The sequence below is a fragment of the Nyctereutes procyonoides genome, unplaced genomic scaffold (assembly GCF_905146905.1).
Source record: "Nyctereutes procyonoides isolate TBG_1078 unplaced genomic scaffold, NYPRO_anot_genome, whole genome shotgun sequence".
Taxonomy (NCBI): Eukaryota; Metazoa; Chordata; class Mammalia; order Carnivora; family Canidae; genus Nyctereutes; species Nyctereutes procyonoides.
Window position 1 is genome coordinate 64,494,114 of NW_026575046.1, and position 26,540 is coordinate 64,520,653.

Sequence of the window (26,540 nt, forward strand, 5' to 3'; positions counted from 1 at the left end):
TTCCTCTTTTATTTCCTGGTTGACCAATTCTTGTTTAGTAGCATGTTATTTAACCTCCATGTATTTGTGGACTTTTCAGATTGTGTGTGTGTGTGTGTGTGTGTGGTTGACTTCTAGTCTTACAGTGTTGTGGTTAGCAGTTGGTTAAGTGTCTGCCCTTGGCTGTGGTCATGATCCCAAGGTCCTGGGATCAAGCACTGCATTGGGCTCTCTGCTCAGTGGAAGCCTGCTTCTCCCTCTGCCCTTCTCCCAGTTTGTGCTCTCTCTTTCTCTCTCAAATAAATAAGTCTTAAAAAAAAAAAAAACTCCAAAAAACAGCGTTGTGGTCAGAAAAGATGTATGCTATGATTTCGATCTTTTTTAATTTCTTGAGGCTTGTTTTGTAGCCTAATATGTGATCTATTCTGGAGAATGTTCATGTGCACTTGAATATGTAGTCTGCTGTTTTAGAATGGAATGTTGTGAATATATCTGTTAAATCCATCTGCTGCAGTGTGTCATTCAAGGCCAGTGTTCTTTCTTGATTGTCTTTTTAGATGATCTGTCCATCAATGTTTGTGGGGTGTTAAAGTCCCCTACTATTATTGTATTATTATCAATTAGTTCCCTTATATTTGTTATTAACTGTTTTATGTATTTGGGTGCTCCCATATTGGATGCATAAATATTTACAATTGTTAGATCTTATTGTTGGATTATCTCCCTGATTATTATATAATGCCCTTCTTTGTCTCTTGTAACCATCTTTGTTTTAAAGTCTAGTTTGTCTGATATAAGTATTGCTACTCTGGCTTTCTTTTGACATCCATTTGCATGGTAACTGTTTCTCCATCCCCTCACTTTCAATCTGTGGGTGTCTTTAGGTCTAAAATGAGTCTCTTGTAGGCAGCATATAGATGGGTCTTGTTTTTTTATACATTCTGTCACCTTATATTTTTGATTGGAGCATTTGGTCCATTTACATCCAAAGCAATTATCTATAGATATGTACTTATTGCCATTTTATTTCTTGTTTTGTCATTGTTTCTGAAGATTTTTCTCTGATCCTTTCTTATCTTTCTTTCATGGTTTGCTGGGTTTTGGTTTTATAGTGATATATTTGGATTTCTTTGTCTTTATTCTTTGCATATTTATTAGTGGTTTTTGGTTTGTGGTTACCATTAGGTTTGTATATAACCTCTGCTGCATGTAGCAGTCTTTATTAAGATGATGGTCATTTAAGTTCGAACTTCTTCCTTATTCTCTTCCCTGTATTTTGGGTATATGGTATCATATACCTTTTATTTTGTGAGTTCCTTGACTGATTTTTTTTTTTACAGAAATACTAATTTTTACTGCTTTTGTGTTTCCTACCTTTATACTGTCACTTTTAGTCTCCCTTTTCCACTCACAGTCCCTTTAATATTTCTGGAAGGGCTGGGTCAGTGGTCATGAACTCCTTTATTTTTTGTTTGTCTGGGAAACTCTATCTCTCCTTCTATTCTGAATGATAGCCTTGCTAGATGTCTTCTTGGCTGCAGGTTTTTCCCATTCAGCACTTTGAATATATCATGCCACTCCTTTCTGGTTTGGAAAATACCTGCTGAAAAATCTGCTCATAGCCTTATGGGATTTTCTTTGTATGTAACTCTCTTCTTCTGTCTTGCTGGTTTTAATATTTTTCTTTATTACTATGTTTTGTCATTTTAATTACAATATGTCTTAGTATGGATCTGCTTTTGTTGATTTTGTTAGGCATTTGCCTAAATCTGGATATCTCTTTCATTTGCCTAAATCTGGATATCTCTTTCCTTCCCCAGATTAGGGAAATTTTCAGTTACGATTTCTTCAAAAACCCTCTGCTCCCTTTTCTCTCTCTACTTCTGGTGCTCATATAATACAGATGTTCTTATATTTGATGGAGTCACCGAGTTCCCTAAGTCTCTTCTTGTTTTGCATAATTTTTCTTTCTCTCTTTTGTTCAGCTTGATGACATTCCATTATTCTGTCTTCTAGGTCATTAATTTCTTCCTCTCTTCTAGCCCGCTGTTCATTGCATTAATTGAGTTTCTCATTTCATTTATTGAGCCCTTTATCACTGCTGTTATTCCTTATTTCTGTGTTAATAGTCTCACTGATGTCTTCCACTCTCTTCTCAAGTCCAGTGAGCATCCTTATGATCATTGCATTAAATTCTACATCAGGCATATTACTCATATTTATTTCACTTAGATTTCTAGCCATGACTTTGTCTTGTTCTTTCATTAGGGACATATTCTCTGTCTTTGCATTTTGTCTAAGTCCCTGTGCTTATTTCTGTGTTGGGAAGTCAGCTACATCTCCTATTTTTATGGTAATGGCTTTATGAAGGAGAGATTTTATAGTCCCCTGTAGTAGTATCTTCTGTTCCCCAGGTCCTGGTGCTCCCAGGTGTGTCTGCATTGTGGGCTGCGTTTGCTCTGCTATTGTGTTCTGGCTACTTTATTCTCTACGCCAGTCATCTGCAGAGGCTCTCTTTGCCTGTTGTCATCAGTGTATAGTCCTTGGCCTGAATGTGGTGAGTTTTAACTAGGTATGCTCTGGTCTGCTTGTAAAATGAGACCTGTCCCTGGCCATCACCAGAACTGAAACTCCAAGGTTGGGAGATGTGATGTTTTCAGGGATTTGGGCTGAGAACAGAAACTCCAAGGTTGGGAGATGTGATGTTTTCAGGGATTTGGGCTGATCTTCTGTAACTGGAGCAAGTGTGACTGGGAAGGACAGTTCTTCCGGAGTGCTGAGGTGTAAGCAAGTTGGGTTCAAATACCAGCAGTGAGCTGGTTTCTGTAGGTGGCTCTGTGTTTATGCTGAGGGGCATGGGAGGGAAATGGCATATGCCAGTTCCTTTGATCCCAGATGGGGTTTTTTCAAGAATGCTGCTTCTCTGGGACATGCTCCAAGATGAGCAACTAACCTCCTGACAGTGTTCCCCAGGTGTTCTTCAGATTGCTGTTTCAGTGCTGTATGTACAGAGGCTTTTGCCTTGCCTGTTCTCCAAAAACAGCCCCAATGTCCTCTGAGCTCTCCCAGAGTCCAGCACACTAGGCTTTAAACTCGGCAGGTTGCAATAACTCACAAAATTCAGGCCCTCTTGCTTTCCAATTCAGTTGTTATGGGGATTTCCTTTTTCCTGTGTGCTAGTTTGTCTCTTGCCCTTCTCTGATAGCACAGCTTCCACCCTACCACGATGGCCATGATCCCTTTCTTTCCCAACTTCCCTTTTTGTGCTTCCTACCTTCTTTGATGTGGCCTCTTGTCTACCTTTAGTTGTGGAGTTTGTTCTGCCAGTCTTCAGATTGATTTCTGGGGTATTTAGGATGATTTGATAGTTATCTAGTTGTATTCATGGGATGAGAGGAGCCTAGGGTCCTCCTCCTCCTCCACCACCATCTTGACCTTCCTGATTCTTAGAACTGTATGTTCAAAGGGAAATGTCAGGTAAGTATTATTTATTTTTTATTATCTAAATTTTATTATTTTTTCACATATTTGTCATTTTCTTTTTTGTTAGTGTCAAAAAGGGTATTTTGTGATTTCCTTTATAAGGCATAGAAAGAACTCCATGGGACATGACTTTCTCCTTCTTAATGTTGCTTATAAGATTTTTTATTATGGAAAATATAAAAAAAATAAAAGTAGTGACATAATGAGTTTCCATGTATTCATTACACAGCTTCAAAAGTTTTTAACACTTTGCCATTCTTTTTTTTTTTAACACTTTGCCATTCTGGTTTCTCTGTTCCCTCTATCCCCTGCTTTTAGTTGTTTTTACTGAACCATTTTTTAATTAATTAATTTATTTTTTTTTACTGAACCATTTTAAAAGCAAATCCTGTACATAATGTTATTTTATACACAAATAAATATGTGTATCTAACTGATCAATAAGGTATTTTTTTATTTTTATTTATTTTTATTTTTTAAAGATTTTATTTATTTATTCATGAGAGACACACAGAGAGAAAGAGAGGCAGAGACACAGGCAGAGAGAGAAGCAGGCTCCCTGCAGGGAGCCTGATGTGGGACTCGATCCTGGGTCTCCAGGATCACACTCTGGGCTGAAGGCAGTGCTAAACCGCTGAGCCACCCAGGCTGCCCAATAAGGTATTTTTTTTTAAATAATATAATTACTTACTATTATCCAACCTAACAAAGTGACAGTATTTCTTTAATACAATTTAATACCCAGTCAATCCTCAGTTTCTCTGGTGATCTCAAAGATACCTTTTAACAGTTGTGCATTTTGGTTATATCTCTTAAATCTGTTTTATTCTTCTCTCTTCCTTTCCTTTTCCCCCCCAGTCCATTGATTAAGTTGGAAAAACCTGGTTATATGTATTGTAGAATGTACATTTTAGAATTGCCTGATTTTTTTCTTTTGTATTAATTTGTTCCTCTAACTTCTGTGTTTCCTATAAACTATTAGAGCTTGAGTCTCAATTAGATTCAGGTTTTGTAATTAACTCCATAGGTGGCGCTCTGAACTTTTATTGAATTACAAACCAGCCATCTAACATCTCATCACTCTTTTTGTGATAGTGATTGATGGTAACTTGGGTGGTGGGAGACTGCTAATGCTAAGTCCCTATGAGGTTTTCCATGAATTTCTTCTTCTTCTTCTTTTTTTTTTTTTTTTAAAGATTGTATTTATTCATGATAGACACACAGAGAGAGAGACATAGGCCGAGGGAAAAGCAGGCTCCTCACAGGGATCCTGATGTGGGACTGGATCCTGGACCTCGGGATCACACCCTAAGCCGGAAGGGTGTGGCGCTCCACTGCTGAGCCACCCAGGGGTTCCTCCATGAGTGTCATCTAATTGTTGTGGCAGTCTTTGATGATCATTGCCCAGAACTATTTCATTAGGGGTTGAAAAATAGTGATTTTATTATCTTATTCCTTCTGTTTTATTAGCTGTAATTCTATTAGTAGAAACTTTCTTTCAGGAACCATTTGGTTACCCTGAAATAGAGTTTATATATGAAGGGCAAGATAAATTTATTTTTCTTATATTGATTTTCAGAGTAACGAGTTGTTTTTCTTGTATCAGTTTTCAGAGTAATAAGTTGATGATGTAATAACTTCTAGTAGTGACCAGTGATTTTGATCTGAAATATCACTATAAACTCATGGATTTTTATATATTTTTATATTTCTATTATATTAATTATTCATTTGATGCCCAGTTATCCTGTTTGAGGCCAGTGGGACTCTCTTTAGATTGGCTAATTTGTTTTTTTTTTTGTGATGATCCTATTTTTCTTTGCTAGCAAGGAAATTTAATTTTTTGGCACAGTTTTTCCAAGCTTATCTTATAAATTTCTACCCAAAGCAGGGAGAATCAGACCTTGCATAGTGAACCTTGATCCTTTTTAATGGGGAATGACATTTAGGGAGTAGAGTGTAGCTAGGTTCTAGGAATGTCTATTGCTAGAAGTTTGTCATTGATTCTAGGTCTTTTCAACAGACAGAGGTAGGAAATACATGAGTTCATGTTGTTAGTTCCAATTCAAATATAAGATTATAGGGTTTATGTACTTCTATCTCTTTTGTGTTGAGACTCTTAGTACCGGGGTCCCTGGGTGGTTCAGTGGTTGACCACCTGCCTTCAGCCCAGGGCATGATCCTGGAGTCCTGGGATTGAATCCCACATTGGGCTCCCTGGGGGAGCCTGCTTCTCCCTCTGCCTATGTCTCTGACTCTCTCTCTCTGTGTCTCTCATGAATAAATGAATAAAATATTTAAAAAAATAAAAAGAGGGGATCCCAGGGTGGCTCAGCAGTTTAGCACCTGCCTTCGGCCCAGAGCATGATCCCAGAGTTCTGGGATTGAGTCCCACGTTGGGCTCCCTGCATGGAGCCTGCTTGTCCCTCTGTCTGTGCCTCTGCCTTTTTCTCTCTCTGTGTCTCTCATGAATAAATAAATAAGATCTTAAAAAAAAATTAAAAAATTATCTTTCTTAATGGAGAATGCTGTTCCATTATGTTGACATATCAGCCTGTACATTTCCTTGCTTTTAGTTTTATTACAGTTGTTACCTACAGTATTTGGCTCAGCTATAAAATTTGTTCATACAAGGTGTTTCTTCTTCAAACCCTAGTACTAAACTCAAAATAATTAAAAAATAGTATCAATTCATAGGCATAAAATTACTACTCTTGTTTCATATTGTGGAATGTCTTAAGAGTAAAGTTACCAGTTTACTTTTCCCTCTTCTGTTAAATTTTGCCATTTTATGGTATGATATGACACAAATTTCTGGAGTCATAGTGTACAAATTCCAATTCCGGCTTTGCTGTGTGACTTTGAGCACAATAGTTAACCTCTCCCTACCTTAGTTCCTCATCTGGATTGCTTTGAGATAAATGAGTGACAAATGCCTAGCACATAGTAAGGCCTCAATAAATGTAGGCTGTTGTCTTAAAGGTATTTTTATTGAGGGTTGTTTTAATGTCATATTTCTTTAATGATTAAAGAGGCTGTTTTTCCACTTTTTAAAGTTTTTAGTTTCATGTGAGCTATCAAATATCTCCTTTTTGTTTAAACTAGTTTATTTTTTATTCTTTTAAGTAGGCTCCATACCCAACATGGGGTTTGAATTCCCGACCCTGAGATCAGTAGTTGCATGCTCTACTGATTAAGCCAGTCAGGGTGTCCTGTCTCCTTTTCTTAAGACAGAAGTTTTACGTCACAAACTAGTTGACCTACCAGCACTAAAAGCACAACTAATTAAAGATTGATGTTAGACGTCACCAAAATTAAAACTTCTGTACTTTAAAGTACACTATCAAGAAAGTGAAAAGACAACCCATACAGTGAGAGAGCATGTGTGAACATCATATTTCTGACCAGGGACTTGTAGCCAGAATATATAAAGAACTCTAAAAGTAATAAAAAGAATCAGATTTTTATTTTATTTTATTTTATTTTATTTTATTTTATTTTATTTTATTTTATTTTATTTTATTTCATTTTATTTTTTAAAGGAAAGGAGAACTTTCCTTTTTTTAAATTTTTATTTATTTATTTATGATAGTCATAGAGAGAGAGGCAGAGACACAGGCAGAGGGAGAAGCAGGCTCCATGCACTGGGAGCCCGATGTGGGATTCGATCTCGGGTCTCCAGGATCGCGCTCTGGGCCAAAGGCAGGCGCTAAACCGCTGCGCCACCCAAGGATCCCCAAGAATCAGATTTTTAAATGGGCAAAGGATTTGAGTGGACATTTTCCCAAAGATGATATACAAATGGATAATAAGTACGTGAAAAGATGCTCAGCAGCATCATTAGGGAAATACAAATCAAAATCGTAATGAAACACTACTTTATACCCAATAGAATGGCTATAATCAAAACAAATGGACAATAAGTATTAGGATGTGGAGAAGTTGGAAACTTCATATATTGCCGGTGGGATTGTAAAATGATGTAGGTATTTGGAGAACAGTTTGGCAGTTCCTGAAAATGTTAAAGCATGGAGTTGCTATGGGACCTAGCAAGTCCACTGCTAGACATAAGAGTAATGGAAACAAACGTTCATGGAGAAACTTGCACATGAATGTACATAGCAGCATTATTCATTAAGGCCCAAAAAAACTAGAAATAACTCAAATGTCCATCAACTGATAAACAAAATATAGTCTTTCCATACAGGGGACTACTTTTTGGCAATAAAAAAGATTCTACAACATGAATGAATCTGGAAAATGTTATGCTGAGTTGAAAGATGCAGTCACAGAAGACCCTATGTTGCATGATTGCATTTATATGAAATAACCAGAATAGGCAAATTTATAGATCCAGAAAGTAGATGAGTGGTTGTTTAGGGCTGGGGCAAGGAGGGGGAGATAATGAGTAGTGACTGCTGATGGGTACAGGGTTTCTTTTGGGGGTAATGAAAATGTTTTATTTTTTATTTTTTTTTAAGATTTTTAAAATTTATTTAATCATGAGAGACACACAGAAAGAGGCAGAGACACAGGCAGAGGGAGAAGCAGGCCCCATGCAGGGAGCCGGATGCGGGACTGGATCCCAGGTCTCCAGGATCATGCCCTGGGCCAAAGGCGGTGCTAAACCGCTGAGCCACCCAGGCTGCCCAATGAAAATGTTTTAAAATGAGATTGCAGTATTGGTTGCACAACTCCGAATATACTAAAGACTAATGTATTCTTTAAATGGGTGAACTTTATGGTATGTAAATCATACATCATTAATGGTGTTGAAAGGAAAAGGGAAGGAACCAATCAATTTATAGGTCTGCTTCTCTTCCTGTCCATTCATTTTTGCCCAAATTATTGGTTAGGAGTAAGATATATGTCCTGTGGGGATTCCTGCTGTGGTAAAAAACTGCGTGCTTCAACTTAATTGATGTTTCATTTTGGCGTGATGGCTGATAATTAAAGTCTTGAGTTTTCTGGGTACACGGCCCTAATGTAATTTTTACCATGTTTCATTCCCCTTTAGATTGTCCTTTGTTCATAAACTTAGGATAATTCTTGATTTACGACCTCAGAAGGTTGTTATAAAGTTCAAATGAAAGTGAGATAGCACTTTGAAAGCTGTATACTCCTAAATATTTCTGAAGTTCTCTTTCTTTTCTTTCCATAGGAGTAAAACACAAATCTTTTCTAACAGTTGAAGACTGTTTTGAGTTGGGCAAAGTGGCCTATACAGAAGCAGATTATTACCATACAGAACTGTGGATGGAACAAGCACTAAGGCAGCTGGATGATGGCGAGGTCTCTACCATTGATAAAGTCTCTGTTCTAGATTATTTGAGTTATGCGGTATACCAGCAGGGAGACCTGGATAAGGCACTTTTGCTCACAAAGAAGCTTCTTGAACTTGGTATGTTAATTTGGTCTGATTCAAGATTTTGTGCATATATAATTCTGATATATGTCTGTGTTTTGTCTTCTACAATGATATATATATATATATATATATAATTCTGATATATGTAATTCTGATATATGTCTGTGTTTTGTCTTCTACAATGATAAATATATATATATATATAATTCTGATATATGTGTAATTCTGATAAGTAATTCATCATATAGCTTTGGTACTTTTTTTTCTTTTTCAAGTCTTTATTTAAATTCTAGTTAGTCAACACAGTGCAATATTAGCTTCAGGTGTACACTTTAGTGGTTCATTACCTACACACAACACCCAGTGCTCACCACAAGAGCCCTCCTCAGTTCCCATCACCTAACTCATCCTCTACCCACCTTGCCTTCAGTAACCATCAGTTTGTTCTCTATAGTTAAGAGTCTGTTTCTTGGTTTGCCTCTTTTTTTTCTCCTCTATGTTCATTTGTTTTCTTTCTTAAATTCTTAAATGAGTAAAATCATATGGCACTTGTCTTTCTCCGACCGACTTACTTCACTTAGTATCATACTCTCTGATAGCTCCATATGTGTCATTACAAATGGTAAAACTTCATTCTTTTTTATGGCTAAGTATTATCCGTTTGGTAGTTTTTGTTATAAGTCAAGAGTCTTAGACGAATTTTATCTTCTATAAATGAATTTATATGAATTTATGAAATGAATTTATAGAATTTTATCTTCTATATCTTCTTTCATTTTTCTCAGCTAATGGTGCTATGACAATGGCTATGTTTTTCTGCTGTGTACCTTTCAGGAACTTCAAAATTGGACCTAACCTAGCTAATTTAGTCAAAAATGTTTACTTACCATGTTGTCATATTAAATATTAACCAGTTTCCTTTGAAGAATTTTTTTGTTTTATTGCATTTCATATTTAAAAATAGTGATTTGAAATAGACTGAAAATATATTTGGTTGTCATATTTGAATGTTAGATAATGTGATATCCTATGAGGATTTTATCACTAGTATTTTGAACTCATTTCTCTAAGTATGAACCAGGGACGGTGTGCATCAGAATTACTTGGATACATATTAGAAATGAAAAATTCCCTGATCTCCACCCAAGACCTACTAAGTCAGAATCTCTGGAGGTAGAGTTGTATGCTAATAAGTTCAGGTGGCCTTTGGTATATAATGAAGCTTTAAAACTTTTTAAAAATTAATTATTTTCTGAACACAGGTTAATATGTGTATGTCAGAAGAGTCAAACCATTTAAAAGGATTGGTCATCTGAAAATGAACTTCTGACACGTTATTTCTTGGTCAGGTGAATTAATAAATTAAGATATTAGTTTATCCTTTTTTCAGTATTTTTTAGAGATTTTCTTTCCCCTTCTGACTTAGAGTCATTATAGGAAATTTTTAAAAATAGAAAAAGATATAGAAGAGTCATCCATAAGCCAGTCATTGAAAGATACTGACAAATTTTGTTTCCTTGTAGTCTATACTGCCTTCCCTGTGCATATACACTTCTTTCTTTCTTTAACAAAATTAAGATCATACTGTATATCTCAACATACATTATATTGTGAGGAGTTTCTCAAACACAATGTTTTACAAATCTAATGCTAGATTTCCTAAACAGTTAATCTCACAAGTGAAGTTTCTATGTATTGTTCTGCCTTTTTTATTTGGGTGGGTGGGTGGGTGGTGGTGGTGGTTTGGGTTTTTTTTTTTTTTCTCCTGGATGGGTGGAGTAGTCCTCTTTTCCCCTGCTAAAAGATAGTTTTAAATGATGACTAGCTATTCAGAAGCAGTTAGTGGATTCTGGTTATTTGAAAATTATATCTTTAAGTTTCTCTTTTTCCATCTCACTTAGAATTTTGGGACTGAAATTCACTCAGCCCTCTGAAGTAGGCTGTGTTCTGTATTTATAGTGTATCTGTGGTGAATGTTGCTTTTGAACTGTACGCTGTCTTCCCCATGATGATTACATTTCAGTCTCAGAAAAATCTTTTCCATGGCTTAAAATAAGTAAAATGAGTAATATTTTAGAATTTATTTGGCATGAAATTGATCATAATTTATTTGGCTGATTAGTAAGTTCCAAAGTAGAGTATTTGCTACTTTGAAATAAATGGCTGCTTCCTTCTCCAGAACTCTTTTTGTATATGGTGACTGTATGTGATTTACTTGGGGCAGTACTGGTTTTTACATACTGTGTCAGTATGATAATTTTTTAAAAGATTTTATTTATTTATTTTAGAGTGAGAGGGCGAGCATGCACAAGTAATGGGCTTTGGAGGGTAGGAAGGAAAGAATCTCAAGCAGACTCTGTGCTGAAATGTGGTGTCAGAGGTAGGGCTCATCCCATGGCCCCAAATCAAGCCCAAACTGCAACAAGGAGTTGGTTGCTTAATTGACTGAGCCACTCAGGCACCTCTAGCTAAAATTTTTATTAGTGCCTCCTTTCACTCTCATAAGTATCTCAGTTTGGAAGGTAAATTATGTGGTCCTCTATTTTTATATTACTATATTCTGATGCTTGAATGACTAAACTTTTTTTTTTTTTTAATATTTTTTATTTATTTATTTTTATTTATTTATGACAATCACACAGATAGAGAGAGAGAGGCAGAGACACAGGCAGAGGGAGAAGCAGGCTCCATGCACCGGGAGCCTGACGTGGGATTCGATCCCGGGTCTCCAGGATCGCGCCCTGGGCCAAAGGCAGGCGCTAAACCGCTGCGCCACCCAGGGATCCCTTGAATGACTAAACTTAACCATGGACATGTTTTCTTCCTTAATAGATCCTGAACACCAGAGAGCTAATGGTAATTTAAAATATTTTGAATATATAATGGCTAAAGAAAAAGATGCTAACAAATCTGCTTCAGATGACCAATCTGATCAGAAAACCACACTGAAGAAAAAAGGGGCTGCTGTGGATTACCTGCCAGAGAGACAGAAGTACGAAATGCTGTGCCGTGGGGAGGGTATCAAAATGGTAAAGTGGAAAAGCCAATTGTGTGTGTGTATGAATGTGTGTGTTTGTACATAGTTCTAGAGAGAATCAGAGTTCTTTTATATTTAAGCATGTGTGATTAAAAATTAGAATTAACTGCTTAAAATATTACAGTATGCTAAATCACCTTATTGTGGATGTCGCACTTAATATGCTCCGACTATTCATAAAATAATCTTACAATAAAACTTTGAATCATTATGCCATTTTGTAAATTTTTTGTAATATAACTCTTTGCATAGGCCAAAAGAAGCTTATTTTTATAAGATGGAGGATTAGATAATTAAGAGGAGTGATAAGGTGGTTTTTAAAAATATTTTAATGCAAAAGAGATTTCCACAGTCTTAAGCAGAAACAATATACTGTCTTAAACCATCCTATAAAACAAAGAACACATCTTTTTTTTTTTTTTTTTTTTTTTTTATTTATTTATGACAGTCACAGAGAGAGAAGGAGAGAGAGGCAGAGACACAGGCAGATGGAGAAGCAGGCTCCATGCACCGGGAGCCCGATGTGGGATTCGATCCTGGGTCTCCAGGATCGCGCCCTGGGCCAAAGGCAGGCGCCAAACCGCTGCGCCACCGAGGGATCCCACAAAGAACACATCTATACAATAATCTCTTACGGTTTTGCTCCTAGTTGACCTTGATAGGATTGCTTAGTGAAATGTATTAGTCTATTTAGGAAATACTTAAAATGCAGAAAGTGTTTCAGCAGATTTTGGCTTTCACATTTATTTTATTTTATTTATTTATTAATTATTATTTTTAAAGATTTTATTTATTCATGAGAATACACAGAGAGGAGAGACAGAGAGAGAGAGGCAGAGACACAGGCAGAGGGAGAAGCAGGCTCCATTCAGGGAGCCTGATGTGAGACTCGATCCCAGGTCTCCAGGATTATGCCCTGGGCTGAAGGCAGCGCTAAACCGCTGAGCCACCCAGGCTACCCCAGATATTTTTTTATTGCCCTTAATAACTCTTAAAGACAAGATCAAAATAGAACCATAGGTATAAAACAGAAGTCTGCTTAATTTGGCAGTTTGTAGATATGACATAACACATCAACACTGCCCAGAATCAAAAGATCATCTTTATTCTCAGAATAAATTCACCTCATTATTGTATCAAACACTTACAATAAATAAATCTTTAGATTTGACTCTAGAGGTAAAGGAGAATAAGCATGCATCATTATTTGTCTTAGTATGTTAGCTAATAATTAAAAAAAAACTAATATTATTCCTACTTCATAGATGATATACTTGTTTAATCAAGTGAAGAATTACCAATGGATAACTTATTTAGTTAATATAGAAAGCAAGGAACATTTATTTGTTTTGTTGATCACTCTATTTTTGATACCCATCAAAAAAAACACTTGCCTTCTTTAATAACTTTCTTTTTTTCAAAATTAGTCATTTTCATCTTTGCTTTTTAAAACTAAATTTATTTATGGTGCAAGCATATAACTGGGAGATATTTAGGAAAACCAGGTTTTCTTGGTGAGGTTTTGTTTTATTTTTCCTTTTAGAAACTTTTTTTTCTGGAGGCTTCCCAGTTACTTTGTGAACTTTGGAGCAGTACAGGTCATTCATTTCATATTTTCATAAATATTTCATTATTTCTTTCATATTTAAACACCTGAGACATGGGTTAAAAGTGAAACTCCTACCTTTTTTCTTATTTAAGGTCTAGCCTCTCTTCCAGAAAATAATCATTAATTAAACTTACAATCCTGAACATCCTAGATGATGCAAAATACTTGCAGAGTACTGTCTTTTGTATATTCTTTCATGATTATTGTTTCTTTTCTGCATAACAGCAAACATTAAAACTATTATTATTCTAATAGGTTTATCATTTTCTTAACTATGTTTAGACTCCCCGGAGACAGAAAAAACTCTTTTGTCGTTACCATGATGGAAACCGGAATCCGAAATTCATTCTGGCTCCAGCCAAACAGGAGGATGAGTGGGACAAGCCTCGTATTATTCGCTTCCATGATATTATTTCTGATGCAGAAATTGAAATTGTCAAAGATCTAGCAAAACCAAGGGTAAATAATTTTTTCTTTTTTTCTCTCCGTTTACTCTGTGTATCAGTTTTGCCTTTGCAAGATTACAAAAATGGTAATTGATATGGCAATAACTCCACAGATAGTTGTAGATATTGTTGTCACAACATAATGGAGTTGTTTTTTGTTTTTTTTTCATAATGGACTTGTTAATAAGCTCTGTTTATACCAGTTCTTCCTCAGTTTGCTGTTAATACAAATAATACCCTGCAGCTGGGTATTAGGCACTTAATTCTGAAAGTCATAGATGAGATTTTTATTCACACTGATTTTATTCACAGATGTTTCCATATCTTTCTAAAAAAGTTTTAGATGTATTTTTGAACCTTTAGTCTCATAGCCTAATCAAAGACTAACTTTCCTATATCTTCTATATTTTTATCTGAAAAAATTCTTTTTTTTTTATCTGAAAGAATTCTTGAAGTATTTTTATTCCCCTTTGGGCACATTGTTACTGGAAGATATAATTGGGCACAAGCATCATGCTAATTTGAAATAAGGACATCATAGTTTTCTGAATTTAACTCACATCATTTATCTTAAGGAAAACAAAAAATTTTTTTAAATTTAAATTCAGTTTAACATACAGTGTATTACTAATTTCAGAGATAGAATTTAGTGATTTATTAAGGGAAACAATGTAAACACAAACCCATAAACTTAGTGTTTAGCATAGAAATTCTTCTTTTAAGAGAATATGAGAAAGACTATGCTTTATACTCTTGCCTTTTCCCCCATCACCTTGTTCTTTTTTTTTTTTTCCGTCACCTTGTTCTTAAAACCTATTTGATCTCATTGATAGTAAAATACAAACTGCCATCACTTTCATAAAGAGATTGTTAAATAAACACCAGGCATATTTGTGCTCTTACCAGGCATATATTGCTCAAAATATTGGCAAGTTTTTTCTGTAAAGGAGCAGGTAATAAATATATTTTAGGTTTTGCTGACCATACCATCTATCACAAGTATTCAAGTCTGCCATCATGTGTAAAAGCAGCTATAGTAAATACATAAATGAATGTGGCTATATTTTAATAAAACTTCCAAAAATAGGTGGCAGGCTGTATTTAGCCCATGGGCCATAGTTTGCTGATCCTTACTGTAAAGGTTTAAGTATCTGGATATCTGTACTCAAAATAAATTTAAGGTCAGAATTTTTAAGTTTTACTATTACAAATTAGTACTTCTATCTTTCTTCCTTTCTTTTTCTTTTTTACATTTTAAGTGGAAAATACTGTTCTAATATGCATAGGTGCTGTCCAAGGGAATTCTTTTAAATATTTCAAACCGAGCACTACTTCTGTTGCATCATATTTTGTCAGTATCTTTTCAGTTTCTATTTTAGATCATTCTTTGTGGTTTGTAAACCCAGTAAACCAAAATATCTTTGTAGAATTTTTATTAAGAATTCATTTCAGTTTAGAGGTCGAGTCTTATATCTCTGGATTTGGAGGCCTCAGTCTTCAAAGGGGATGCTCAGTTGGATAATTTTAATCAAAAATTTCAATGGCAATAAAAATTTTATATTCTTTTGTTAATCTGAGGATCATTTTTTTTTAGTTTAAAGTCATCTTGGTTGTCCTCCTTTCTTACTGTTTTTGTACATTTATGAGTTCTTTTTATCTGCCTTTCTGCTAAGTCCAAGATTATTTCACTGTATATGTGAAATATATGAGCAGATATGTTGAAGGAAGAAAAGATGGTCCTTGAAACAAATTTTGAACATTAATGTTTGTAAACAGTTCCATCACTAAAAACAAATTAAAATCAAAAGATTGACATAGATCATTAACTACAAATAGCCTTTTTTTTTTTTTTAAGATTATTTATTCATAAGAGACAGAGAGAGGCAAAGACACAAGGCAGAGGGAGAAGCAGGCTCCATGCTGGGAGCCTGATGTGGGACTCGATCCCGGGACTCCAGGATCATACCCTGGGCCGAAGGCAGGCACCAAACTGCTGAGCCACCCACGGATCCCACAAATAGCCATTCTTATAATGATAAATTAGACTTCAAATTTTAGAAATTTCTCTTTCCTCACAGTCCTATTCTCCAATCGCTGAAAGAAATTTAGTTTTTAATGTCTTTTGTGTGTATACTCTCCATTCATGCAAAGCAAAAAAAACAAAAATATACAAAAAGCTAAAGAGCCAGCTGTCTTTCAAGGCTCAGCACAAGGTGACTGGAAGTCTATGGAGTTATTTTTTTCTTTTCATCCTCCTTTGTAAAAATCCCAGAATTCTAACTGGTTGGATAAATGTGATTCTTTTTTTTTTTTTTTTTTTTTTTTGTTTTGTAATGCAACTATTTTGATGGTTGGCTTCACAGCTGAGGCGAGCCACCATTTCAAACCCAATAACAGGAGACTTGGAGACGGTACATTACAGAATTAGCAAAAGGTAAGAGATGTGTATGTTGCATATTTTGCCCTCTAATGAGTGTTTTGTACATCCTACAGGAATATTCATTTAAGGGAAGTAGGTCATTTTCAGTCTCCAGCTCAAGTCACCGCCTATTTATATACGCATGGATAAACTGCTTTGTGTTTCACAGGTCTTTCCCTTCAACTAGAAGTTCTTTTTTTAATCTTTAATTCGTCTGTTATTTTTAGGGAATTAATATGCTTTGCATCTCTCTTCAGGTCAGGAATCAAATCTCCAGGAAATGGCTTGATACTTGTTTTCTTTTTTCCTTTTTCTTGCAAAAGGGGAAAAAAAGAAAAAGAAGCAGCTTGATTAATATCGGAGTAGTCTTTGTTTATATAGTTTTCTCACATTCACACATCCTGCAGTGAATTCACATCATTCTTCATGGTGATTATATTGGCCTTTGTTCATTCATCTTGTGAAATACCATTGTCATTTTGGAGTAATCTGAATTCCTCCTCTTGGAGTTATTTTAAAAAACTTGCTGACTTGAAAGTTGGCAATGGAAAGAACAGAGTTATGCTTCTGATCTCAGTCTTCCAACTACTAGTACTCATGAACTTACTTGTTTTACTTTGCCAGAGAGACTTAACAGTTTTACCTCAGTGAGAGTTTTAAAAAATAAATTTAGAGAGACTATTAACTATACTTTTGTCAAAAATACTTAAAGGACATTAAACTTCTAGGTCTGAGAAAGCTCCTGTGAAACCCAGTGCTATAAATCATTTACATACAGCTTTAAATCATTTTTTTTTAAAAAAAAAGTGAAAGGACAATAAATCTACAACAAAAATATGTCAACCCATTTTCTCTTGATTTGGAAGTGGCTTTTCTTATTGCCACCTGTCTAAATGTTTTTGCTGATTTGAAACCATTACCTACCATCCAGACCAATCTGAACCCTTCCGATCACCTGTGGCTTGGCAAAACCAAATAAAACCAACCAAACAAAAGCCCAAAATTGCCTGCTACGTGAGTAAGTCCTTGTCCTTTCTCTTTTTTTGTAGCTGAGCCGAGCTACAGTACATGACCCTGAGACTGGAAAATTGACCACAGCACAGTACAGAGTATCTAAGAGGTAAGGGAGTAATGGAGAGAATTTTAGTCCTATTTGAACCATTTTCTTTCTTGAGAATCTAATTTTCATAAAACCCATGGTGCGGTTTCTAAGACCAAGACTTTAGGCATGACAATCATTCCTGAATTTTCATGATAGACTAAGACGACTAACCCCAGACATGGTTATGGGGCAGTTAATAGAGATTTTCCAGAAGTAGCTTACTAGATTTCAGAATGCCTGCTGAAACTCCCCAGGCCCCATCTGAAACATGAAGTTGTGTTCCCATATTGAAGTAAGAGAAGTTCCCAAAGAACCTTCATAGAAACAAGGCCTAATTTGGCTTCTGTAGTAAAGCAAAGATTTAAAAATCTCAGGGTCACCAGAATAGCTAACTGTAGGTATTGGAAAGTACATGCCTTGAAGGATCCCATGACAAATCCTTAAGTCAAATGATTTCAAATTATTTGCTTTTAACAGTGTTTACAGAGAATGTACTTAAGTTATTAGCTGATAGATCACTTAAATAATTTTTAACAGTAGATTCCTGTATAACTCATGTATATAACTTAGAAGGAGCCCACAGAATAAGTGACATTATTCCAACAGGAACTCCTTTTCCATCTACTTATTTATGTAAAGGAAGTTTCTCAGCTCTCTTAGAAATAAGAATATTGAAAATAAAATAAGCTCCTTCTGTCTCATTAGAAATATCTTAACATATTTTCACTTTTTATATTGGATAATTGTTTAATCACATTATTTAGAATAATGTATACTAATAATTGTAATCTCATTCCAGAAGACATTATTTTTAACAATTATACCTTTAGTGTAATAGGAATTTATATTTTTATCAATTTATAAAATTTTGTTGTAGAGAAGTTTAATGTAATAAAAGACTTTTAGGCATATAAATATATTTCTGTAGGACAGGGCTTCTCAACCTCAGCACTATTGATGTTTTGGATCAGATAGTTCTTTGTTTGGGGTTGTCACAGCTTTGTATGATGTTTAGCAGCATCTCTGGCACTCACTTGATGCCAGTAACACCCTTCTTCCCAGTTGTGACAATCAGAATGTCTCCAAATATTGCCAGATGTCCCCTGGTAGGCAAAATTCCCACCACCACCCCCAGATTTAACCTCTTCACCCATGTTGAAAGCCACTACTCTAGGGTAAGAATGGAATGAAGATACAGTTCAAGGGGAAAAAAATGATACAAAATTTCCCAAGTACCAAAAAAATACTTCATTCATGTCATTGTGGTATTTAGATTCCACTGGATATATTAAAAAAAAAGATCATTTTTCAGTAATTACTATTTCAGTATGCCAGAATTAAATCCTTTGAAACTATTTGATGAAAAATTTTAGTTGTCAACTAAAAAAATGTGCAGAACCTAAGCACGTAGATTTTAGCAACTATTTTAGGAGTTAGAGGAACAAAAATTTTGAATATTAGTGCTATAAGTCATAGCAAAAGTACTATGAAGGCTGTACAGAATTCATTGTTTCCTTATTCTTTTTGGGCGAAGCTATATGTCCTCCTTATGGTAATAACCTTTAACATGGCCACAAACATATCATGGCTTTCTAACTGTGTGCCCCATGCTACCTGCCCCCTGTCCCCAATTAGAAGATATGAAGAAAATTTAACTTCTATCATTTGAGTTTGATTTCAGGGCGACCAAGGATTTGCAGAAATTAATTTGGATAATGTTTTGATACGTGATTTATAATGCTTCTGTGCATTGTAATTAACTCTAAATTTCAAGTTAAACTTCAGCTTACTTTCCATTCTATTACAGAATCCTATGTCTTAAAAAATTAACCTGTTATAGGTGGGGTAAAAGAAGAAAATTAACCCATTGCCTAACTTTTTTTTTTTTAAAGATTTTATTTATTTATTCATAGACACAGAGAGAGAGAGGCAGAGACACAGGCAGAGGGAGAAGCAGGCTCCGTGCAGGGAGCCCGATGTGGGACTCGATCCTGAGTCTCCAGAATCATACCCCAGACTGCAGGCAGCGCCAAACTGCTATGCCACCAGGGCTGCCCCATTACCTAACTTTTTAAAGAAAATAAGCCATTATATATTTTATCAAAGATTACTACATAGTTTTAGGCATTTTTACTGTCATGAGCCTTGTATCTAAATTTTCAGATTTGGATGCCTTTAGGAAATGCATAAAATTTCATGAACTTAGTTCTTTGGAAGTCATTTTTGGAAATTTTTTATATATACAATGGACCTTTTGAAGAAATATCCAGCCCACAGAGTCATTGGACTCTTACCAATAAGGCAAAATAAATTACACTTGGAAAGGTGATCTAAAAAAAAAAAAGGAAAGGTGATCTATGATCTTTTTTTTTCCCTTAAGAACTAAATATTTCTAAACATTTGAGCTTATTTTTAAAATACTCTAATTTTATATCTCTGAAAAGCAGTTTCATTGGATTCCTTTAGAAAAACACAACCATACTTTATTTCGTCTATGGCAATAGAAGACCTTAACAAGCAGCCATAGAAGCATTGGAAGACACACCAGAATAAATTTACTCGGTCTCAGCATAGTATGCAGTGTGTGTTTGTGTTCAAAACAACCTAGTAACAATGGAGTTCCACAGCACAGTGATACTCCTATTTACTCTTAAGGAAAATTGTTCAGCAAGTCTTTTAAAAATAAAATGCATATGTTAAGAGAGAGGCCTTAACTGTTAAAGAAGGAATTTGCTCCATAACATATCCTAAACCTTTTGTATTTTAACAAATAAAAAGTTTTTGCTATTTTGAGAATTTATTAGCTCTATCAAGACATTTTCTACCCATCACTGGGAATTGGAATTTTGAAGATTCCTACAAGTGAAATAAATGAGTGTTTTATGTTTCCTTCACACATTATAACTCTGAAAAAGGCATCTCAAATGTAAAATAGAAAAATTAATGTGTACTAATATTAGTTAATGTAGTTCCTTTTGCTGTGGGAACATCTGTATTTTGAATGGGTCAGAAGGGAATTTCAAATATCTGTATTTTGAGAAATTTCTAAGTTATTGCATCATCTTCCATGGAAGGAAAAATATGTTCCAGCATCCTAGCAAATAGAATTTTATTTGGGTAAAGTATGTGTGGAAATCTATTACTGTTTATTTATTGACTGTCTTTTAACTTTTGGTAAGTCCTTTACAGTATTTTTTTTTTTAAAAATTTACTACAGCTTGTTAATGGAGATGCTAATGATTTGGGCTGAGTCAGAGAAATGGAATTCTGGTTTTAGAAAGGTAAACATTGAGTTACATGCTCTAAAAAAAGACAGTTTAGTTATGTGAGCTCATAAAGTCCTGTTAAAGTAATATTAAGAGATATGCAAATAAACAATCTAGTGTGGTAGAAAAAGCTTCTTTGATTCTGGGGAGTTATTTTTGGAAGTGGTTTTCATTTTCCTACTCTGATACACATTTTCCTATAATATATTTCCTTATGCTTATTTAATTTACTCATGTAAATAAGGAGCAAATATATAAAAGCATATTAATATTTTACAGAACAGGGGCAAATACAAATATCTGTGAATTTCAGATATTTTTTTAAATTGGAGTCACTTTTAACAACATTGCCCTCTGTTAGGTTGAACAGTGGTTCTCAGATTGAGATTAACTGAATCGGACAGATCTATAGTGTCATTGTCTAATTGTCCCACTAAAAACCAGAGGACCAGGATGAATTTCCAGGCTAGATGGTAACTCTTTTTTTGTTAACCATCAAGCACTTACAGAAGAAGACTTAGGGTCCAGAATTATTTTTTGCCCTTGCAAAAAAAAAAAAATCACAGTTTTTATATTAGCTAATTGTAAAATGTCAATTTTTACATGTGTTGGGTTAGAAGGAGAACCTAGTGCAAATTTTATCATTCACATTTTCCTTCGGAGGCTTTTTGCCAAAACCTCCAAAATGATAGTGACTGTCTATTTATTTGAACATGATGTCCTTATTAATATATTAAAAATATAGTCCTGCAGTGTGAGAATGTTGCTTCTTACTCAAATAAAGCATTCCAGGAAGACCTGGGTGGCTCAGTCAATTAAGTTTTTGACTCTTGATCTCAGCTCAGGTCTTGATTTTGGGGTTGTGCGTTCCAGTCCTATGTTGGTGGGGTATGGAGCCTACTTGAAAAGAAAAGAAAAGAAAAAGCATTCCAGTAATGCTGTAAAACAAATAATATATTAGAAGAAATGGGGCAGCCTGGGTGGCTCAGCAGTTTAGCGCCGCCTTCAGCCCAGGTTGTGATCCTGGAGACTGGGATCAAGTCCTACGTTGGGCTCCTTGAGGAGAGCCTGCTTCTCCCTCTTGCCTGTGTCTCAGTCTCTCTCTCTCTCTCTCTGTCTTTCATGAATAAAAAAAAATAAAATCTTAAAAAAAATGTTGAAACATTACTCTGAATGTACAACTTAGATCTGAGGTTCCTATGATTAAGACAAAAAGGAATGTATTTTGTGTCATCTAATTAGTAATGAAAAATACTGTACTTTACATTCTAACTTGATTAAAAAATACTGAATAGTGGGAACCTTGATTTAATTTAATGGAGGAATAAGACTTTTAAATCCTGAAGAACAGACAGTTAATATATATTACAGTATCCTTATTACCTCCACTGAATCTTTTAGCAGTGTTAAAACAATCTAAATTCAGGGCTGATTTCTTAGACTAACTGATAGGACTGTAACAATGTTGCTGAAGACAGATTGGCAGTTGGCATCCAGATGAACAAAATATTTTATTTATTTATTAATTATTTTTAACAAAATATTTTAGACATATAGAGTTCTCCAGCTAAAGAGAATCCTTTTATATTTTGGAGAGGTTTTCACGTGAAAGTCAAATTAATAAGTAGAATTTATTTTCCTCTCTAGTGACAGTAATAGAACTGTAATTAAGATAAGTTCTTTTTAACCTTTAATCATTAGTAACTTTAACTGCTAAGCCTCAGACCTTCCATTGAGATCATTTATGGTATAACAAAAAGTGCAAATTAAAACTTCATAAGATGGGGAATCCCTGGGTGTCTCGGTGGTTTAGCGCCTGCCTTTGGCCCACGGCATAATCCTGGAGTCCTGGGATCGAGTCCCGCATTGGGCTCCCTGCATGGAGCCTGCTTCTCCCTCTGCCTGTGTCTCTGCCTCTTTTTCTCTCTCTCTGTGTTTCTCATGAATAAATAAAATCTAATATATATATATATATTATATATATATTATATATATATAATAAAACCACATTTTAAAACTTTTAAAGAGGGGATCCCTGGGTGGCTCAGTGGTTTGGTGCCTGCCTTCGGCTCAGGGCATGATCCTGGAGTCCCGGGATCGAATCCCACGTTAGGCTCCCTGCATGGATCCTGCTTCTCCCTGTCTGTGTCTCTGCCTCTTTTCTCTCTCTGTCTCTCATGAATAAATAAATAAAATATTTAATAAATAAATAAATAATAAAACTTTAAAAGAAATCTAAACAATTAACATTAAAATATTTTGCCTTTAAGATTAGGAAAAATTTAAAAGATTGATACTGGCAAGGATTTTCTGAAAGGGCACTCATAAATGTATAGTAAAAGTATAAAATACCTTTTTGGAGAACAATTTGACATCATTCATCAAAATGTAAAGTTGTCTAGCAGTTCCACATGTAGGAGTTTAACCTACAGACAGGTATTCCCACAAGTGTGCAAAGATATAAAAAAATTTTCATTACAGTATTATTTGTAATGGAGGAAAAGTAGAAATCGCCTTATTTAATCAGTGCTTTATTGGTAGATCTTCATGGTCATTTTAGAAGTAAAGAAACTTTATTTTAAAATGAAAAGCAGGGATCCCTGGGTGGCTCAGCAGTTTGGCGCCTGCCTTCGACCCAGGGTGTGGTCCTGGAGTCCCAGGATCGAGTCCCACATCGGGCTCCCTGCATGGAGCCTGCTTCTCCCCCTGCCTGTGTCTCTGCTTCTCTCTCTCTCTGTGTCTCTCATGAATAAATAAATAAAATCTTTAAAAAAAAATAAAATAAAATGAAAAGCAGGGGCACACCCAGGTTGGTGGCTCAGTTGGTTGAGCATCTGACTCTTTGTTTTGATTCAGGTTGTGATAATCAGGGTCATGAGATCCAGCCTCACATCAGGCTCTGCCCTCAGAGCGGAGTCTGCTTGGGATTCTCTCTCTCTTCCATCTCCCTCTGTCTCTCTTGCTCATGCTCACATTCTCTCTCAAATAAATAAATCTTTTAAAATAAAAAAATGAAAACCAGTAGCTAAAAAACAGCATGGAATGGGAATATAAAGTGATATAGTTGTTATGGAAAAGAGTCTGGTATTTCCTCAAAAAGTTAAACACAGGATTACTATATGGGCCAGAAATTCCACTGCTAGGTATACACCCAAAAGAATCAAAAGGAGGGGGGACTCAAGCAGGTACTTGTACACTCAAATTCATAACAGCATTACTCACAATAGCCAAAACGTGGAAGCAACCTAGGTGCGCATGAATAGATAAGCAAAATGTTGTATATCCATATAATGGAATATTATTCAGCCTAATAAAGGAATGGAATTCTGATACATGCAACAACATGGATGAACTTTGAGGATATTCTATTAAATGGAGTAAGACAAGGATAAATATGTGATTCTATTTATAGGAGGTAACCAGAATGAAAAATTCATGCAGACAAGAAGTGAATTAGAGGTTACTAATTCACTAAGGGGCTAAGAGAAGAGGGGAATGGCAAATTATTGTTTAGTGGGTACAGAATGCAGTTTGAGATGATGAAAAGTTCTGGAAATAGTGGTGATCATTGCACAACTTGTTGAATGTACTTAATGGCATTGAATTTTACATTTAAAAATGCTTAAACTGGTAAATTTTATATTAATGTATTTTTTACCACAATAGTTTTTTTTTAACTGAGGTGCTATGTGTATTGACTTGGAAAAGTGTCAGAAGTATTTTCAGGGACAAAAAAGTAAATGTGTTTATTGATGTGGAGATTGGAAGGTGGGTAGATTTCTATTTTTAAAAAAATTCTCTCTGGGGACGCCTGGGTGGCTCAGTGGTTGAGCATCTGCCTTCTGCCTAGGACATGATTCTGGAGTCCTGGGATCAAGTCCCACTCATATTGGGCTCCCTGCATGGAGCCTGCTTCTCTCTCTGCCTGTGTCTCTGCCTCTTTCTCTCTCTTTCTTTCTCTCTCCCTCCCTCTCTTTCATGAATAAATAAATAAAATCTTTTTTAAAAAATTCTCTCTGTATATTTGTTTCCATACAGGGAAATGTTGAGAGGATAAGTACCTATTTATTAGTACTGTGTATCCGTAAAGAGTGGGACTAGGAGAAGGACTTTATATACTTTTGTATCATTTGAAATTTTTATAAGTATTTTTTAAAATAGCTTTGTTGGGAGATACACATACCATACAATTCATTGGTTGAAAATGTACAGTTGAGTAGTTTTTAGTATATTCAGAGTTGTGCGTCCATCACCACAATGAATTTCATTTCATTTTATTTATTTTTTATTTATTTATGATAGAGAGAGAGAGAGAGAGGCAGAGACATAGGCAGAGGGAGAAGCAGGCTCCATGTACCGGGAGCCTGACGTGGGATTTGATCCTGGGTCTCCAGGATTGCGCCCTAGGCCAAAGGCACGCGCTAAACCGCTGCACCACCCAGGTATCCCTCATTTTATTTTTTAAAAAGATTTTATTTGAGAGAGAGCATGCATGAGAGAGCACCAGTGGTGAAGAGAATCAGGCTGCCTATTGAGCAGGGAGCCTAATGTGGAGCTGAATCCCAGGATTCTGGGATCATACCCTGAGCTGAAGGTAGCTGCTTAATAACAGAGCCACTCAGGCACCCCTCACAATGAATTTTAGAACATTTTCATTACCTGAAAGAGAAAATCTCCACTCCTTAGCAATAACCACTCAGTCCTCAATTCATCACCTCTCCCAGCCCAGCCCTGGTGGGTGATCACTAATCTACTTCCTGTCTTTATAGATTTGCCTGTTCTGGATATATATTTTTTAATATTTGGTTTATTTATATGGAGAGAGAAACTACTAGCAGGAGAGGGGAAGAGGAAGAAGGATAAGTAGACTCCCTGCTGTGCACAGAGCCTGCCAAGGGGCTCCATTCCAGGACCCTGAGACCATTACTTGAGCTGAAGTCAGATGCTTAGCCAACTGAACCATCCAGGTGTCTCTGTTCTGGTTATTTCATATAAATGAAATAATACAATATGTGGCATTTTGATGTGGCTTCTTTCACTTGCCATGTTTGCAAGGTTCATTGATACTGATGTATGTATCTACACTTGATTCATTTTGGGGGCTGAACTATATTCCATTGTATACATGTTACCTGTTTTATTTATCTATTGATCGTTGGATTGTTTCTACTTTTTGGCTATTATGAATAATGCTGGTCTGAACATTCATGTATAAATTTTTATGTGAACATAAGTTTACATTTCTCTTGGGTACACCTAGGAGTACTCCTACACCTAGGAGTGTAATTGCTAGGTCATAGGATAATTCTGTATTTAATCATTTGAAGAACTGCTAACCTTTTCCAAAGTGGCAGCACCATTTTATAATCCCACCAGCAGTGTATGGGTCATTCCAGTTTCTTCCCATCCTCATCAACACTTGTTATTGTCTGTCTTTTTTATGATTATAGCCATTTTTGTAATGTGCTATGGCATTGTGGTTTTGATTTGCATTTCCCATTGGCTGATAATGTTGACCATCTTTCCATGTGCTTATTGGCCATTTGTTTATTTTCTTTGAAGACTGTTTATTTTTAGATCCTTTACCTATTTTTGACCTGATTTGTCTTTTATTTAGTGGTAATAGTTCTTTATATATTTTAGACCCAAATCTTTTTTTTTAAAGATTTTATTTATTTATTCATGAGAAACGGAGAGAGAGAGGTAGAGACACAGGCAGAGGCTCCCTGCAGGGAGCCCGGTGTGGGACTCGATCCTGGGTCTCCAGGATCATGCCCTGGGCTGAAGGCAGTGCTAAACCACTGAGCTACCCAGGCTGCCCCTAGACACAA

At 35.5% G+C, this 26,540-nt stretch overlaps 1 protein-coding gene across 3 annotated transcripts in view; it reads left to right on the top strand.

The window, feature by feature from the left end:
- Positions 1-26,540, top strand: part of P4HA1 (prolyl 4-hydroxylase subunit alpha 1) — an 81,104-nt gene that overhangs the window by 26,258 nt on the left and 28,306 nt on the right. For 2 of the 3 annotated variants that reach the window (XM_055325403.1, XM_055325405.1), the window contains exons 6-9: positions 8,624-8,863; positions 11,663-11,859; positions 13,759-13,935; positions 17,391-17,461. In XM_055325403.1, coding sequence (XP_055181378.1) covers positions 8,624-8,863; positions 11,663-11,859; positions 13,759-13,935; positions 17,391-17,461 — 685 coding nt within the window. Of the gene's footprint in view, positions 1-8,623; positions 8,864-11,662; positions 11,860-13,758; positions 13,936-16,285; positions 16,357-17,390; positions 17,462-26,540 lie in introns of all 3 variants that reach the window. The other variant, XM_055325404.1, reaches the window with a different exon arrangement.